At 29.8% G+C, this 13,769-nt stretch overlaps 5 protein-coding genes across 5 annotated transcripts; 3 read left to right on the top strand and 2 right to left on the bottom strand.

Annotated features, from left to right (window-relative positions):
* Positions 1–172: 172 nt before the first annotated feature.
* APC5 (anaphase promoting complex subunit 5) lies at positions 173–3,571 on the top strand (the record flags this gene model as incomplete). The annotated part of the gene is made up of 1 exon (XM_020191816.1): positions 173–3,571. The coding sequence occupies one exon, from the start codon at positions 173–175 to the stop codon at positions 3,569–3,571; it is 3,399 nt and encodes a 1,132-aa protein (XP_020047033.1).
* Positions 3,572–3,875: 304 nt separating this feature from the next.
* Positions 3,876–5,331, top strand: ASCRUDRAFT_76099 (60S ribosomal protein eL21). The gene is made up of 2 exons (XM_020193335.1): positions 3,876–3,962; positions 4,712–5,331. Exons 1-2 carry the CDS (start codon positions 3,952–3,954, stop codon positions 5,181–5,183), a joined length of 483 nt encoding a protein of 160 aa, XP_020047032.1. The 5' UTR covers positions 3,876–3,951; the 3' UTR covers positions 5,184–5,331.
* Positions 5,332–5,549: 218 nt separating this feature from the next.
* ASCRUDRAFT_8327 (uncharacterized protein) lies at positions 5,550–8,729 on the top strand (the record flags this gene model as incomplete). Its single annotated transcript, XM_020194836.1, has 1 exon — positions 5,550–8,729. The coding sequence occupies one exon, from the start codon at positions 5,550–5,552 to the stop codon at positions 8,727–8,729; it is 3,180 nt and encodes a 1,059-aa protein (XP_020047031.1).
* On the bottom strand, positions 8,720–9,849 carry MTR3 (exosome non-catalytic core subunit MTR3). The gene has a single exon (XM_020193334.1). The coding sequence runs from the start codon at positions 9,809–9,811 to the stop codon at positions 8,924–8,926; it is 888 nt and encodes a 295-aa protein (XP_020047030.1). The 5' UTR covers positions 9,812–9,849; the 3' UTR covers positions 8,720–8,923.
* A 326-nt stretch (positions 9,850–10,175) lies between these two features.
* Positions 10,176–13,332, bottom strand: VPH1 (H(+)-transporting V0 sector ATPase subunit a). Its single transcript, XM_020193333.1, has 2 exons — positions 13,181–13,332; positions 10,176–13,066 (listed from the first exon to the last, which is right to left on the bottom strand). The coding sequence occupies exons 1-2, from the start codon at positions 13,206–13,208 to the stop codon at positions 10,557–10,559; spliced, it is 2,538 nt and encodes an 845-aa protein (XP_020047029.1). The 5' UTR covers positions 13,209–13,332; the 3' UTR covers positions 10,176–10,556.
* Between the last annotated feature and the right edge of the window lie 437 nt (positions 13,333–13,769).

Below are 13,769 nucleotides of genomic sequence, written 5' to 3'. Positions count from 1 at the left end.
TTTTTATGCTCCAGGTGGTGCCGGTTTCTGCTCCTGTACTGGAATCAGACACATCCCGTGAGAGGCACGTGCAAAACTGAAACTTCTTAGTGTTTAGCTTTCTTTTCTTACTGATTCTTTGTTTTCAACTCAATTCATTGCATCTTCTTTAAATCTTTTCTTTGATCAATTAATGTTTTCAAGTCCCACCATAGACAGTTTCAACCGAATCAATGATAATACGAAGTTAGTATTAACTCCCTCTTTATCTCCCATCAAAATTGCTCTACTCTCCCTAATTGTATCGTATTGCACAGGAATATTACCAAACTCGATTCAGCCCTCGTTACTAGCTACAATTGTTCGATTCATTGATTGTGGCGTTAATTCTTTTGATAATTTAAACATAAATGACCAAAATAATGAAACCACCAAAGATGAAAATGACGAAAATGATAATATTGCAAACAATGATGCAGATAATGATATAAACAATGATAAAAACAGTTATTCCCAATTTGAAGACTCTGATGATGATTTCGATCAATTCGATAACGATTTTAATCAAAATGACCATTTAAACAACGTTCAATTTTTTACAAATCCCTCACTAATTGACTTAATAAATGATCTAGAAAAATCTTGCTTACAATACTTTAACATCATTTCTAATTATAATAATAATAATAATAATAATAATAATAATAATAACAATAACAATAACAATAACAATAACAATAATAGTCAAATAATTAAAAAATCAAAAAAGTTATTAACCGCCGAGACTCCTAATAAGGATTCAATAACCAATGATATAAACATACTAAAATTCAATCTCTTACTATTCATCTGGTCAATTGATTCCTTCGACTCTTTACATACTCTAATATCTTTATCAAAAAATCTACTAGTAAACTCATCAGACCAAGGAAAACTCCTATTGGATTCTTTAAACAACGATAACCTTAACAATTTTCACAACAAGAATGACTACCCGACAAACCTATTGACCAAAAATTCTTACTTGGGAAAATTCATCTTAAATATATCAAATTCTTTTACAATTTTAGAATTCTATAATTACAACTTAATTTGGCAAAGCTTTATTCAATTCAGATCTCTATCTCGAAACTACTTTAAATCTCTAATTTGTTCCCTCAACTCTAATTCAAATTTTCTCATTTCAAACCATCACAATATCATCATCTCTTTTATAACAAACGATACTAAAAAAATTAACTCAAGCTTAATCTTTCCTTTCAAATTCATCAATTTATCAATAAACCTCCTATTCAATAACTTAAATCTCCTATTCAACATTAACAATCAATTAAACCTATCAATAATTAATACAAAACCAAAAAATTTTAATATTAACAACATTCATAATGAAGACCAGATTTTATTTTCAAAGATTACAGCGAAACTAAACCAAAATCAAAATTTAAATCTATTATCAAACTCAAACTCAAAGAATTTGCTCGTAATATCAAATCTTGATCTATCAAAACTCTTGGATAACCAAATCCAATTGCTAGAAAATTATGGTACTCCCATCCCTTTTAACTTGAAAAAAATCCTAAATTTATTATCAAAATTAAATTCAAATAATACACTACCAAGCTCTTACTATATCAAATATCTTCAATCCTTGAAAAAAAACGATTATGAAAACTCTTACAACTATCTACATCGTTATTTCGACTATATAATGTCGAACCGACAAAACGTTCTTTATCAATACGCCCTATTAAGCTTGGCTACTTTACATGCTAATTTCGGCAATGACTTACAAGCAATTAAATCAATTAAAGAAGCAATTCAAGTAGCAAGAGAAAACAATGACAACAATTGTCTCAATTATCTATTAAGTTGGTTATTCAATTTCTTGAAACATAAACCAAATTTAAAACATGACTTTTTTTATTCAAATGATCAATTATTACAATTTTTAAAAAGAAAAACTAACGAAAATCAAGATTTAACTTTAAATTCAATATCCTATCAATTAGATGTCCTACAAATGATTTTAGATGGTGACAATTTAAATAAAATTTTTGAAAATTTATTGAAATCAAACTTTATATCTTTAATTGATAACAATTACTTATCATCCTTAGATTCCTCATTAAATAATTCGTCGGCTTCCCTTTTTTCTAATAACAACAACTCCAATAATCTTATTTCCTCAAACTCAACATCCTCTTCTTCTTTTTCTTCTTCTTCATTTATGAGACATGCCCAATTGGAAAGCACAGTTTGGAATAGAATTGGAATAGAAAGTTTAACAAACTTATTTTTAAATATTTCATTGGATTTTTGTTATAAAAGTAAAAATATCAACGATGAAATATCAATTATTATCAGAAAAATTTACTTGAAATATCAATATGGAAAAATTGATGAATCATTTAAAATATTAGATAACTTTAAAACTCACATTAAAAATAAAAACAAGAATAAGAACAAAAATAAAAATGAAAGCACCTTGACCGATTTATCAATCTTAAAATTATTGGAAACAAGAAAATTAATTTTATTAATTAAACAATCAATTAATAGGAGAAGATTTAAGTTTGTTGAAATTTTAATTAATAATTTACAAAAGATTAATATTAATGATATTGATTTAAAAATTGAAATTAAATATTATAAAATCTTGTTAGAATTTAAACATAAAAATATTTCAAAGGCTTTGAAATTGTGTTACAATGAAATTAATAATTTCACTGCCAATGTTTATAATTCTGCTTCAAATGAAACAAATAACAAGAACATTAATTTCAATAGAGGTATTAATCAAAGCAATAATAATTACAATTTTTACTCTGGCCAAAATTATAATCATTATTGGTACATTAAATTTTCTAATTTATACTGCAAAATCTTAAATGGAGATTATGATGGAGATATAACTAATGAGAATTATAGCTATAACTATAATTATAATTACTGTTATAATAATATCAATAGAAATTCAATTCGAGGATTAACTATTATTTTGAAAACAATAAAAATTTGTTCGAACTCCTCACTAATATCATTACTTAATGAGAGCTTGGTGAATTTGATTGAAATTTTCTTAAACTTAAAGGATAAAGAAAAAAAAAATTTGAAAATACTAGATAATATAATGCCTCAGATTTTGCAAGTTAATAATACAGAAATAATAGCTCAAGCATATTACTTGTTGTCTGTGTCGGTATACCGAATTTTGGTTAAAAAAAAAATTGCTTATGAAAATAACTACGAAAATGCTTTTGGTAAAGATTCAAATATAATTGTGGATAACGAAGATACCGGTGATGATAACAACGGTAGCAATAACCATAACGATAGCTCGGATGGTGGCGAATACAAGTTTGACAAGGTTGACAAAGAACTCTTCAATAAAGTTTTACATTACCTAAGTATCTCCATTCAGGAATTCCGCAAAGTGAGCAGCCTTGAAGAGATGATTAAGGATTTTAAATTGCAACTAAAACTAGGATACTTGTTTGGTAACAACGAATTAGTTGAGCATGCAAACAAGGCGATTGTAAAATTGAAGGAAAGAATAAAAGAGGAGTCCAACTACGGAATACTAATCTAGACATAGCTATATAGATCTCATTTGCGATTTGCAGTTATTTTGAGCCAACAATTACCCAATTAAAAAAACACAATATAATCACAGGGCTTTATATACCACGTGAAAACAATTAGGGCTTCAAAACATCGCTCACAACATAAATTTATTTTTTGCGTCAATGCTGAGCATGTGACCCGGATTCTAAGTCGTGGTGCGGATTTCGGATTTTTGTATGCAAACGAGAACGGAGCTGTGCACGGATTTTTGGCGAGAAGGTGGATTTGAGTATATTCAAATTTCAGCAGAGCACACAGAGGGAAAACAGTAACACTCTTATATTATACTCTCTTTCAACTAAAACCAAGGTAGAAAAAGGAACAGTTTATCAATAATAATCAAAAATGGGTAAAAGGTATGTCCATACTGCTCCATTATCTATGTTGTCTATGTCGAGGCTATAAGATCAGATATCAGAATTATAATTACCGTCAATGCTAGTCTCGCAATCAGTTCATCTTTTCAATCAAAAATTAGTTAGATCGAATATTGGCCATTGTATAATGAATATCATCGATTTTATCTTGAAAAATGTTTACTTGTTGAGATTGTAATTCAAATTTTTTGTGATTAAGCATATTGAATATTTTAGAAAATTAATTTTAATTTGCAGCAGTGAAAAGTAAAAAAAGTTAAATACATTAACTGTTAATTACCAAAAGAATTAATTATCAAAAGAATTAATTATCAAAAGAATTAATTATCAAAAGAATTAATTACCAAAAGAATTAATTACCAGAGCTTCTTTTTTTTTTGAATATAAATAAAATATTACTAGAGTCTAGTATAATAGTTTAAATTGAATAATTATCAACAGAGTCGAAGATCAAAGCACAAAATAATAGAAAAATTTTAAAAATAAAATTGTTCCAGCAATGTTTTGAAGTTCCCATTAAAATTTCAATAGTAGAATACGGAACATGAAAATTCTGAGAAAATGAACATGAAATCATCGATGTCCTTCATCGCATTAAATCAAATCCAGTGAAAATCCTTAAAATTTGCTGAAAAGTAGCACGGCACTCAATTAGACCTGGTAGATATTGTATATTGGATTCCATCCACAGGCAATTGAACCAAAGATTAACTAACAAATTTTTACAGTCACGGTTATAGATCTCGTACTCGTTACGCCTTCGCCAGAGATTACAAGAAACATGGTGCTCTTCCATTATCAACCTACTTGAAGGTCTACAAAGTAGGTGATATTGTTGATATCAAGGCTAACGGTTCTATCCAAAAGGGTATGCCACACAAATACTACCATGGTAAAACTGGTATTGTTTACAACGTTACCAAGTCTTCAGTTGGTGTAATTGTTAACAAAATCGTTGGTTATCGTTACCTCGAAAAAAGAATTAACTTAAGAGTCGAACATGTTAAACACTCCAAATGTCGTCAAGAATTTTTGAATAGAGTCAAAGAAAACGCTGCAAAAAGAACTGAGGCCAAAGCCAAAGGTGTTTCAGTTCAATTGAAAAGACAACCAGCTAAACCAAGAGAAGCAAGAATCATTTCCACCAAAGGTAATGTTCCAGAAACCTTAGCTCCTGCCTCCTATGAAACTTTCATTTAATTTAATTTATTATACTTATATCATCTATTTAATTTTATATATAACTAATAATTATGTTACTTGAAATCTTCTATAATCAATTCAATCTCAATAATGAGTGTCATTAGATATTATGTATTTTTAATCTTACTGTTTTGTTTTTAGTTTCAGTAATTATCTCTTATGTCTTTACTTTATCTTGTAATTGTAGCTATAATCTGAGTATATTTTTCCACAATCGAAAATGTGCCATTGGTTGTTTTATACAAAGAGTTGGAAACATTGAAAATTTCATCTCATCTGAAGGTTTTCTTATTCCACAGCACTATTCACTTTCTCACTCATTATTTGTCCACTATTCATCAAAGCTTTGTATATCGTTAGAAAATGGGATCTGATATCAATGTTCAATCTGAATTGAAAAGAAAATCCAATAAAAAAGACAAAAAAGCTAAGAAGGACAAAAAAGATAAAAAGGACAAACAAATCAAAAATGCCCCAAAGGCAAAACAATTAAATAATGTGTCTTTTGATTACGATGATCCAACAGTTCCAGGAATGAAAAAGATTCTACCAGATTTCAACCATCTGTCTTTTAAATCCTATATTTCAAAAAATGTTGAGCTCTCTTGGTTCAGCTGGTGGTTAAAGAATAATTTTTTCAGTTCTAGCGCCAACAATGGCAATGACAATGACAATGATAATCTGAGTTCGATTTTGGTCAATCCTTTAAAGACTACCAGTTTTTTGCACTTGGGTAATGCTTTGAATTTGATTATTCAGGATTTTTTCTACAAATCTTTAGAGCCAGACTCAAAATTGCCAATTGTTGGTTTTAATCATTCAGGAATCGATATTCAAAATGTAATTGAACAAAAATATTATGAAAATGAAAAATTAATTAAAAACAATCAAAATTCATCTCAATTCAATGATTTTTTCATAACTTGGTACAATTCTAATAAATCTAGAATTGCCTCTCAATTATTTGATCTTGGTATTTCAATCAACAACAATCTAAAAGAAAACCCCATTGAATTCTTAAATCCAAAATACATTAATTTGGTTAATAATCTTTTTGTCAAATTGTATGAAAAGGGTTTGATTTATAAAAAATCAGATATGATTAACTGGTCTTACTATTTAAATGACTCAACCTCAGAGTCTCATATCAAATATATCAATATTAAAGGCAGAACACTTATGGATGTTCCAGGTTATGACACCCCAATAGAATTTGGTATTATTAATTATATTGTTTATCCAATTTTCAACTCGCCAACAAATGAGAAATTAATTATTGCAACAACCAAACCCGAAACTATTTTTGCAGATGTCGCAGTCTTAATTCATCCAGACGATGATCGTTATAAACATTTACAACAAAACCAATTTGCAATAAATCCATTAACTGATGAAAAGCTACCTATTATTTTGGATACGGAAATGGTCGATATTTCATTTGGAACTGGTGCTGTCAGATTGGCACCCTCAAATAATATTAAAGATTATAAAATCAGCAAACTACATAATGTGAAATTTGTCCAAATTTTCAATAGAGATGGAACACTAAATGAAAATTGTGGACAGAATTGGAAAGGAATGAAAAGATTAGATGCAAGAACTAAAATCATTGAGTTTTTAAAAGAAAACAATTCTTTAATCAAACAAGAAGATAATCCAATGAGAATCCAAATTTGCTCAAGAACTAATGATGTTATTGAAAAACGATTGCACTCATTTTGGTATTTAAAAACGAAAGATTTGGTTTCAATTTCAAAGTTAATTGATGAAATTAATAACAATAATAGCCTTTTAATCACTCCATTGCTTTATAAAAGAGAACTAGTCAATAAGTTATCAGAAATTGAGAATAATATTGATCCAAGTAACAACTCCGATTTATGTATTACAAGTCATTATAACTCCTGGGGTCATCAATCACCAACTTATTTAGTTAAACTCAAAGCAGACAATAATGTTGATAGCAATGATGAAAATAACTGGGTTGTTGCCAATTCGTTTGATGAAGCTATTCTTAAGGCCAAGTCCAGATTTCCAAATCAAGCATTCGATATTGTACAAGATGAAGATATTGTTGAGTCCTGGTTTTCATTGAACTTGTATTCATTGATTTCAAACTTTTGGCATAAATCATCCAATGATATCAACAACTTGATATCTGAATTTAAAAGTTTTTCCAGATTCATTACTTCAAACTCCGATTGGTCGTTTATTCCATCTATTTTAATCAGTTTAAACTTAACTGGAAAAATGCCATTTGATGAATTAATCATTACCCCTGTGGTCAGTGACTATAACAAAAGAAAATTGTCTAAAAAATTAGGAAATAATTTTAATTACGTTAATATCATAAAGGGAAGTAGTCTATCAAAATTAAAAGAAGAACTCAAAACTATAACATTATCTAACACTGATGTTACAAAAAATGAAAAAAGTTATGAAAAAAGTTATCCAAATGGTGTGTCAGAAAATGGAAGTGATGCATTGCGATTATATTTATTATCATATGTAAATTTTAATGATTTTAATGAAAAAGATGACAAAGAAATTGTTTTTAAGAGTTTAATTGCTGTAGAAACTGAAAATAGATTTATTTCCAAGTTATATCAAGCAATCAAAAAATCCATATTAAACCTAGGTGAGAATTTCAAATATTCTTTTGATTCTACTGATATAGAAGATAAGGGATTAACTCTAGCCGAAAAATGGATGTTATCCAAATTAAATGAGTTGGTTAATTATTGTCGTGCTAATCTTTATAATATTAAAAATATGATTTTAAAGATTAAAGATTTTTTAAATAGCGAATTTGAATTTTTTTTGAATCTAACTAATTATTTGCTAAGAGATTCCAGTGATTATATTATAGAATCGGTGCGCAAAACGACTTTTGTTGTTTTGAATGACTTTTTGAAAGTTTTATTTCCATTAATTCCAATAGTTTCTGAAGAATTATTTCAAAGATTGATAAATGATAACACTGATGGCGTAACTATCTTTAAAGCTAAATTTATTGGAAAAGGAGAAAAGTATCAAAAGGAAGCTATTAAATTCAGCAAAATTGTTGATCTTGTTCTTGAATCCAAAAAAATATTATCTCATTTTAACATAAACAACAACAAGACTGGAGTTATATACATTAATTCTTCGAATGAAGAAACATCAGATTTATTAGTTCAAGAAAAATCAATAATTGAATCGGTTTTATCTAAAAATGTATCCAAAATATTTATTAATGAAAGTAGTAGTGATATTATTGATAATCACTTTATCATTAAAAATTTCAAAGACTATGAAATTAAATGTTTAATCAAAGGTGTGATTGAAGTAGAGAAAGAAATCAACAAAAACGAGAAAAAACTAGCTAAAGTAGCTAAACAAAAAGAAGCAGTTGAAAAGCTTATCAATGGCAAAGATTACGAAACTAAAGTGTCTGAAGAGCTTAAACAAAGAAATAGAAACAAAATAAGTGGATTTGAATTGAAAATATCCAAAATCAATGAATTGATTTCTGAGTTGAAATTGCACTCGGAAAAAATCTGAACCATTCGGAAAAAATCAATATAAAACAGGTATATGTATGCCTAGAGACGCGTATAATACATATATAGAAATGAACATACATATAGTTTTTCCGTGGAGGAAAAAGTGCCACAAAACGAAAGAACCAGCGAGTTTTTGAAAAAAAAATGTATATTTAGTATATCGATAGTTATCTGATTAAAGTACTTCTAGATTTAGTTGGAACTTATTTGATCGATCAAATATACATCAATGTTTGCCCTAATTTGTTTGGCCATTCTGTTTGAATTGTTGATTAAAGCTTCTATCAATGAATTGTCTATATTCAAGTTCCCATCCGTCAAAAATCCAACAATTTGATCATTTTTGCAATTCATAAAACTAATCACAGCATCCACATATTTGCCATCATCAGTAATATCTTTGTTATGAATTGTAGTTGGATCTAATATTACCGTATTATCTTTCAATATTCTTGAAATACCAGTTGATATAATATCGTTTAATTCAATTCCCGAATCAACTAAAGCTAAAGAACAGCAGTTAGATATTCCCGATATCAATGATAATACATTATCCTCAACATTAGCTGACAAAACTATAATAAAAACATCAATTGTGGATTTAGGATATTTTTCTAAAATTATCGAAGGCAAAAAAGCTGAGTGAATATAACTTGAGATTTTTTGCTCAATATTTGAGTAAGAGCTATAACTGCCGCCAGTAATATCCAAATTTCTTCTAATATTTACATCCTCTTCAGTCGCATTATTATTAGTATTGAATAAGTAAGCCTTGCTCAAATAATTTGGCTGATTAACATATGGTAAAAATTTTGTTTCAACCTGGAAACAAGCCTTGTTCATAAATGGACCTTTTATGGGTCTTGGTCCAAAGATAGATACTAATATTAATGTATTATCTATTTCCAAATAAGCCGATCCATTTGGATTGGTTAAAAGACCAGTTTGTATGAAAAAAGGTCTGATTTCATTATTTTTCTTTCTAGTATGATGTATTGATTCTTTTGGTTTTGAGTTTTCAAAGTATAGAGCCCTTGCATTGACTGGTCCAATTATTCTTCTTCTGTCTCCAATATTCATGCTCAAATCTTTTCAATGCAGTAATAAATGTCAAAAATATGGAGGTAGTCTGTTTTAACATGTTAAACTTTTCAACACCAATCAAAAAAAACTACAAAAAAATTGAGGAGTTACCCGCCGTGTTATAGTAAAAGTCTTCGGATTCTACCCTATTTAAGGTGGGTAACGTGACGTCTGGAAAGTTCGTTTCCCCTTGGAAATAAGCCATACTTGCTACTCTATAAGTCTTACGGTCTGTTCCTTATTGTCACCTTTTTAAATTATCTTAATTTAAACTTATCCTCTATTTTTTTTACGAAAAAGGGATACACGAGAGAGAACTAATCTATATATGCTTACTGAATTTTAATCACGTGTACCGAATCTCAACAAAAAGAAATGAATAATAAATGTAGATTGATAGTATATAAAAAAAATCAATTAAACTAAATACTTTTCAAAAAAATGTAAATAAAATGTAATTAGAGTCGGAAAACGTTAATTCTTTTTATTGTTTAAAAAATATTTTGAAAGGGATTTACCGGAAACCAAAATAGTTTTAATGTTTTAATCTTTGACAAGAATTAAACCATAAAATTAAGGTAGTAAATAGGAAGGTTGATCATGTTTCGTTTTTAATTTTTAGCCTTTTGTTTTTTGTCTTGTTTTTTGTCTTGTTTTTTTGTTTATTTTTTGGTGATATTTAAGAGCTTTTGTTTTAATCTTTTCAATTGAATTATTTCAAGTTCTCAAATTCAACTGAACTTTAAATTTCCTCTTGTAAAATAGTATCGAAAGAATACGGTTCATAAGCATAACCTTCACCTTCGAAAAATTTACTCATACTTTCAACCCAATGCAATCTTAAACTATGTAACATAGCTGAAGTTCCTTCCATAACAACTAGGACACATACTGTTAAGACAAACCACATGGAGAACAAGAAAAATGTCATAAACACTCCCAAAAAACCTTTCATTTCAAAAGAATTAGCTAATGTCATTGTGTATAAAACTTGAGAAAGTTGAGCATGAGCCAACGATAAAGCCCATAAACGCAAATAAGAAGCAGTATGTGAAACGCAATTAAGACAAAATTCAATTGTATGAATAACTTGGTGAATCATGATATCACCGAAATTTTCATCATGATCTCCATGCTCACTATCTTCATCATCTTCTTCACCATTGTGATTTTCAACGTCGTTATCATAATTTTCATTGCCAATATGGGTGTCAGAAGACACGATTGGAGAAGCATCTTCAATTGTTTGATATTGGGTCTTTTGATCAATTTTTCTTTTCAAATATAGAGGTTTGACAGCCAAAAGACAAGGAATACAAATTAAAGCAATAATTAGAAGGAAAACTTGGAGTTGTTTTTGACCATCGTATAAAGGTTGATCAATTTGTCCGGGAGATAAGAACATTGAGATCAACATATTTAATAAACTTGGCGCAGGTTTTTCAATTTCAACCCAGTCAATGGTCCATTTATAGACAATACAAATAGTTAAATAACCAAAAATACTCCACATGAACAATAAACCAGGTATGAAATTACCAACAATATCAATGACAGATTTAAAATGAATATAATTTACTAAAGAAAACATGTATGAATAAGCCATGTGAATGAAACCCATTATAATAGACAATTTCATTTTATAGGAGTTTAAGAATAATAAAGCATTATCAGAACCATGCCAAATGGAGTCTACACCCCAAAAGTAAACACCAGTTTGAGTTGCTTCGATTGATTCACCGACTTCAAAATGTTCTGGCCATTTCCAACCTGATTTAAAGAAAGTCATTGAAAGACTGAAAATATCGTTATACATCAAACCAGTGTACATTGAAAAGATACCCATTAATAAAATGATGTATCTACCAGAAAAAGCCATATCAAACATATCATCTCTTTTCATTTGGGAAATTTTTTTTTCATTGATTATAAAGGGCAAAGCAGCTAAGAATAGTAAAAAGCCATGACCTAAATCACCAAACATGATAGCAAACATAAAGGGAAAAGTAATAATTGTTGGTAAACCAGGGTTAACTTCTCTGTAGGTGGCTACACCATAAGCATCACAGATATTTTGAAAAGCATTTGTGAATTTATTTGTCTTGTGATAAGTAGGGGGAGTCTTATTTGTTGATAAGACATTCAAGATGATTAGGATATCACTTGAACCGGAGGAATCAGTGATTTTTTTTAAAATTGATTTAATGTTTAGAAGTTGATTTGTTGGTACCCAGCCTTCAGCTATAAGCGTTTTCCTATTAACATCATAGTTGAATAGGTTTAAGATTTTATAAATTGATTTTTCCTTTTTAATAGTTTGAGACCAACCAGTGAGGACTTTTGAGATGGCGATTAATTCAGTGTCTAAAGTTTGAACAGTTTGGTTGAGCACTAAATTTAGATCATTTAAGTTTTGGTTAGTTTCCAAGAAAGTTGAAGATCTCTTTACCTTATCAAATTGAATAACGTATAGGTTTGAGCTTAAACTTTCACAAATTTTTTTAATTTTATTTAAGATCAAATTACCATGAGAAAAAATGATAAAAAAGTTTTTCGAGATGAATTTTTTAGAGACAGGATCATAAATTGGAGACTCAATTTCTATTGAGTTGAGGATTAAATTACCTCTGAGAGTTCTCCAAAGAATTTGCTGCAAAAAAACGAAATTTTCTCTGGGAATGACGCCAGTGATGAATTGAATATTATCATCGATATCGTAATGGTCATCAAAATCTGGAGGGTTGGATAAATTGTTTGTAGAATTTTGTAGATCGTTAAATGAGATGATTGAGTTTCTTTGAAAGTTAGCAGTGGTTTCCTTTCTGTCCAAGAAAGTGGCAGAATTTGAGAGAACGTATCTTAATTCTTCCAATTTCATTTTTTTAAACTGTAAGGATTCCGAAGAGTCAATTAATTGGATCAACCTTTTTTCTAAAAAAGTCGCATTTTCGATATAGGTATCGATTTCACTTTCTTTTATAATATTGAAGGTATCGATGGGATTGGCATCCAACTGGTATTGGTCATCGATTAGTGAAATACTTTTAGAGTCTAGTTTGGATTTAAAGAATCTATATTGTCTTTCAACTTCATCTAGTTTTCTGATTTCCTTTATGAAATTTCTTTGAAAGGAGTTGATTTTTTTGTTTAAATCGTTAAATTGAATCAAGCCCAGACTTCCCAAGGAATAAACAGTTTCCCTTGATATCTCATTGGGAATATACAATTGGATCAATGACATTTCCGCAGAACCTACATTAGTCAAAAATTAACAATAGAGCAATAGCAAAAGAGATGGTGGGATTGAATGTTAGTTTGTGCTTGAGTCAATGGTGGTCAAAGAGCCAAATGAAGATGAAAACATACGGAAAATGGACTCTTCTTCAGCAGACATTGTGGAGTTGTGGAGTTGTAGAGGAGAAAAGCAATGGCAAGAGGATATGTCTAGCAATGGTGTGTGAGCAATAGCAATATCTGCTGCGCTGTCTGGTGTTTCTGCTGAGTGCTCTTCTTCTGGTGAAGCTACTTTTGCTGCTTTTGTTGGAGCTGTTGAAAGCAACTCGAAAAGACATTGGCTGCAAAAAGAAAGCGCACGTGATATACTGTTTGGGACGACTTGAATGTGACTGTTAATAAGATCCACACGGCTGGCGCGACGTGTAAAAAACTAGATCCCCACCGATGGTACGGGGCTAGCCGACATGCAAGAGGCGACGCGCGTGCCGACTCGCAGCCCTAACCGCAGCGATTGAACATCGCGCGTATTGTGCGGGCTTAGCTGCAACACACAGCTGGATGCTGCGGTACTATTTATAGGATGCGCGTACATGCACTGTAATCACTTTGACGTGCGCGGTGCCGCCAAGACCCGTTGGCTTGCTGTGTTCTCGGCGCGGCTTCCTGCAATTGGCCCAGCACAGCCATTGCAATAAAAACGGATAGTGTTTTTGTCCGC

The sequence above is a fragment of the Ascoidea rubescens genome (genome assembly GCF_001661345.1).
Source record: "Ascoidea rubescens DSM 1968 unplaced genomic scaffold ASCRUscaffold_7, whole genome shotgun sequence".
Classification (NCBI taxonomy): Eukaryota; Fungi; Ascomycota; class Saccharomycetes; order Ascoideales; family Ascoideaceae; genus Ascoidea; species Ascoidea rubescens.
The sequence above is the reverse complement of the archived record's forward strand: the minus strand, read 5'-3'. Positions and strand labels throughout refer to the sequence as shown.

Excerpts from the sequence above, each read along its gene's own strand:
- VPH1 (XM_020193333.1), bottom strand. The coding sequence starts at position 13,208 with ATGTCTGCTGAAGAAGAGTCCATTTTCC. Across the intron at positions 13,067-13,180 it reads TGAAGAAGAGTCCATTTTCC|GTTCTGCGGAAATGTCATTG; the intron begins GTATGTTTTCAT and ends TGACTAATGTAG.
- MTR3 (XM_020193334.1), bottom strand. The coding sequence starts at position 9,811 with ATGAATATTGGAGACAGAAGAAGAATAATTGGACCAGTCAATGCAAGG.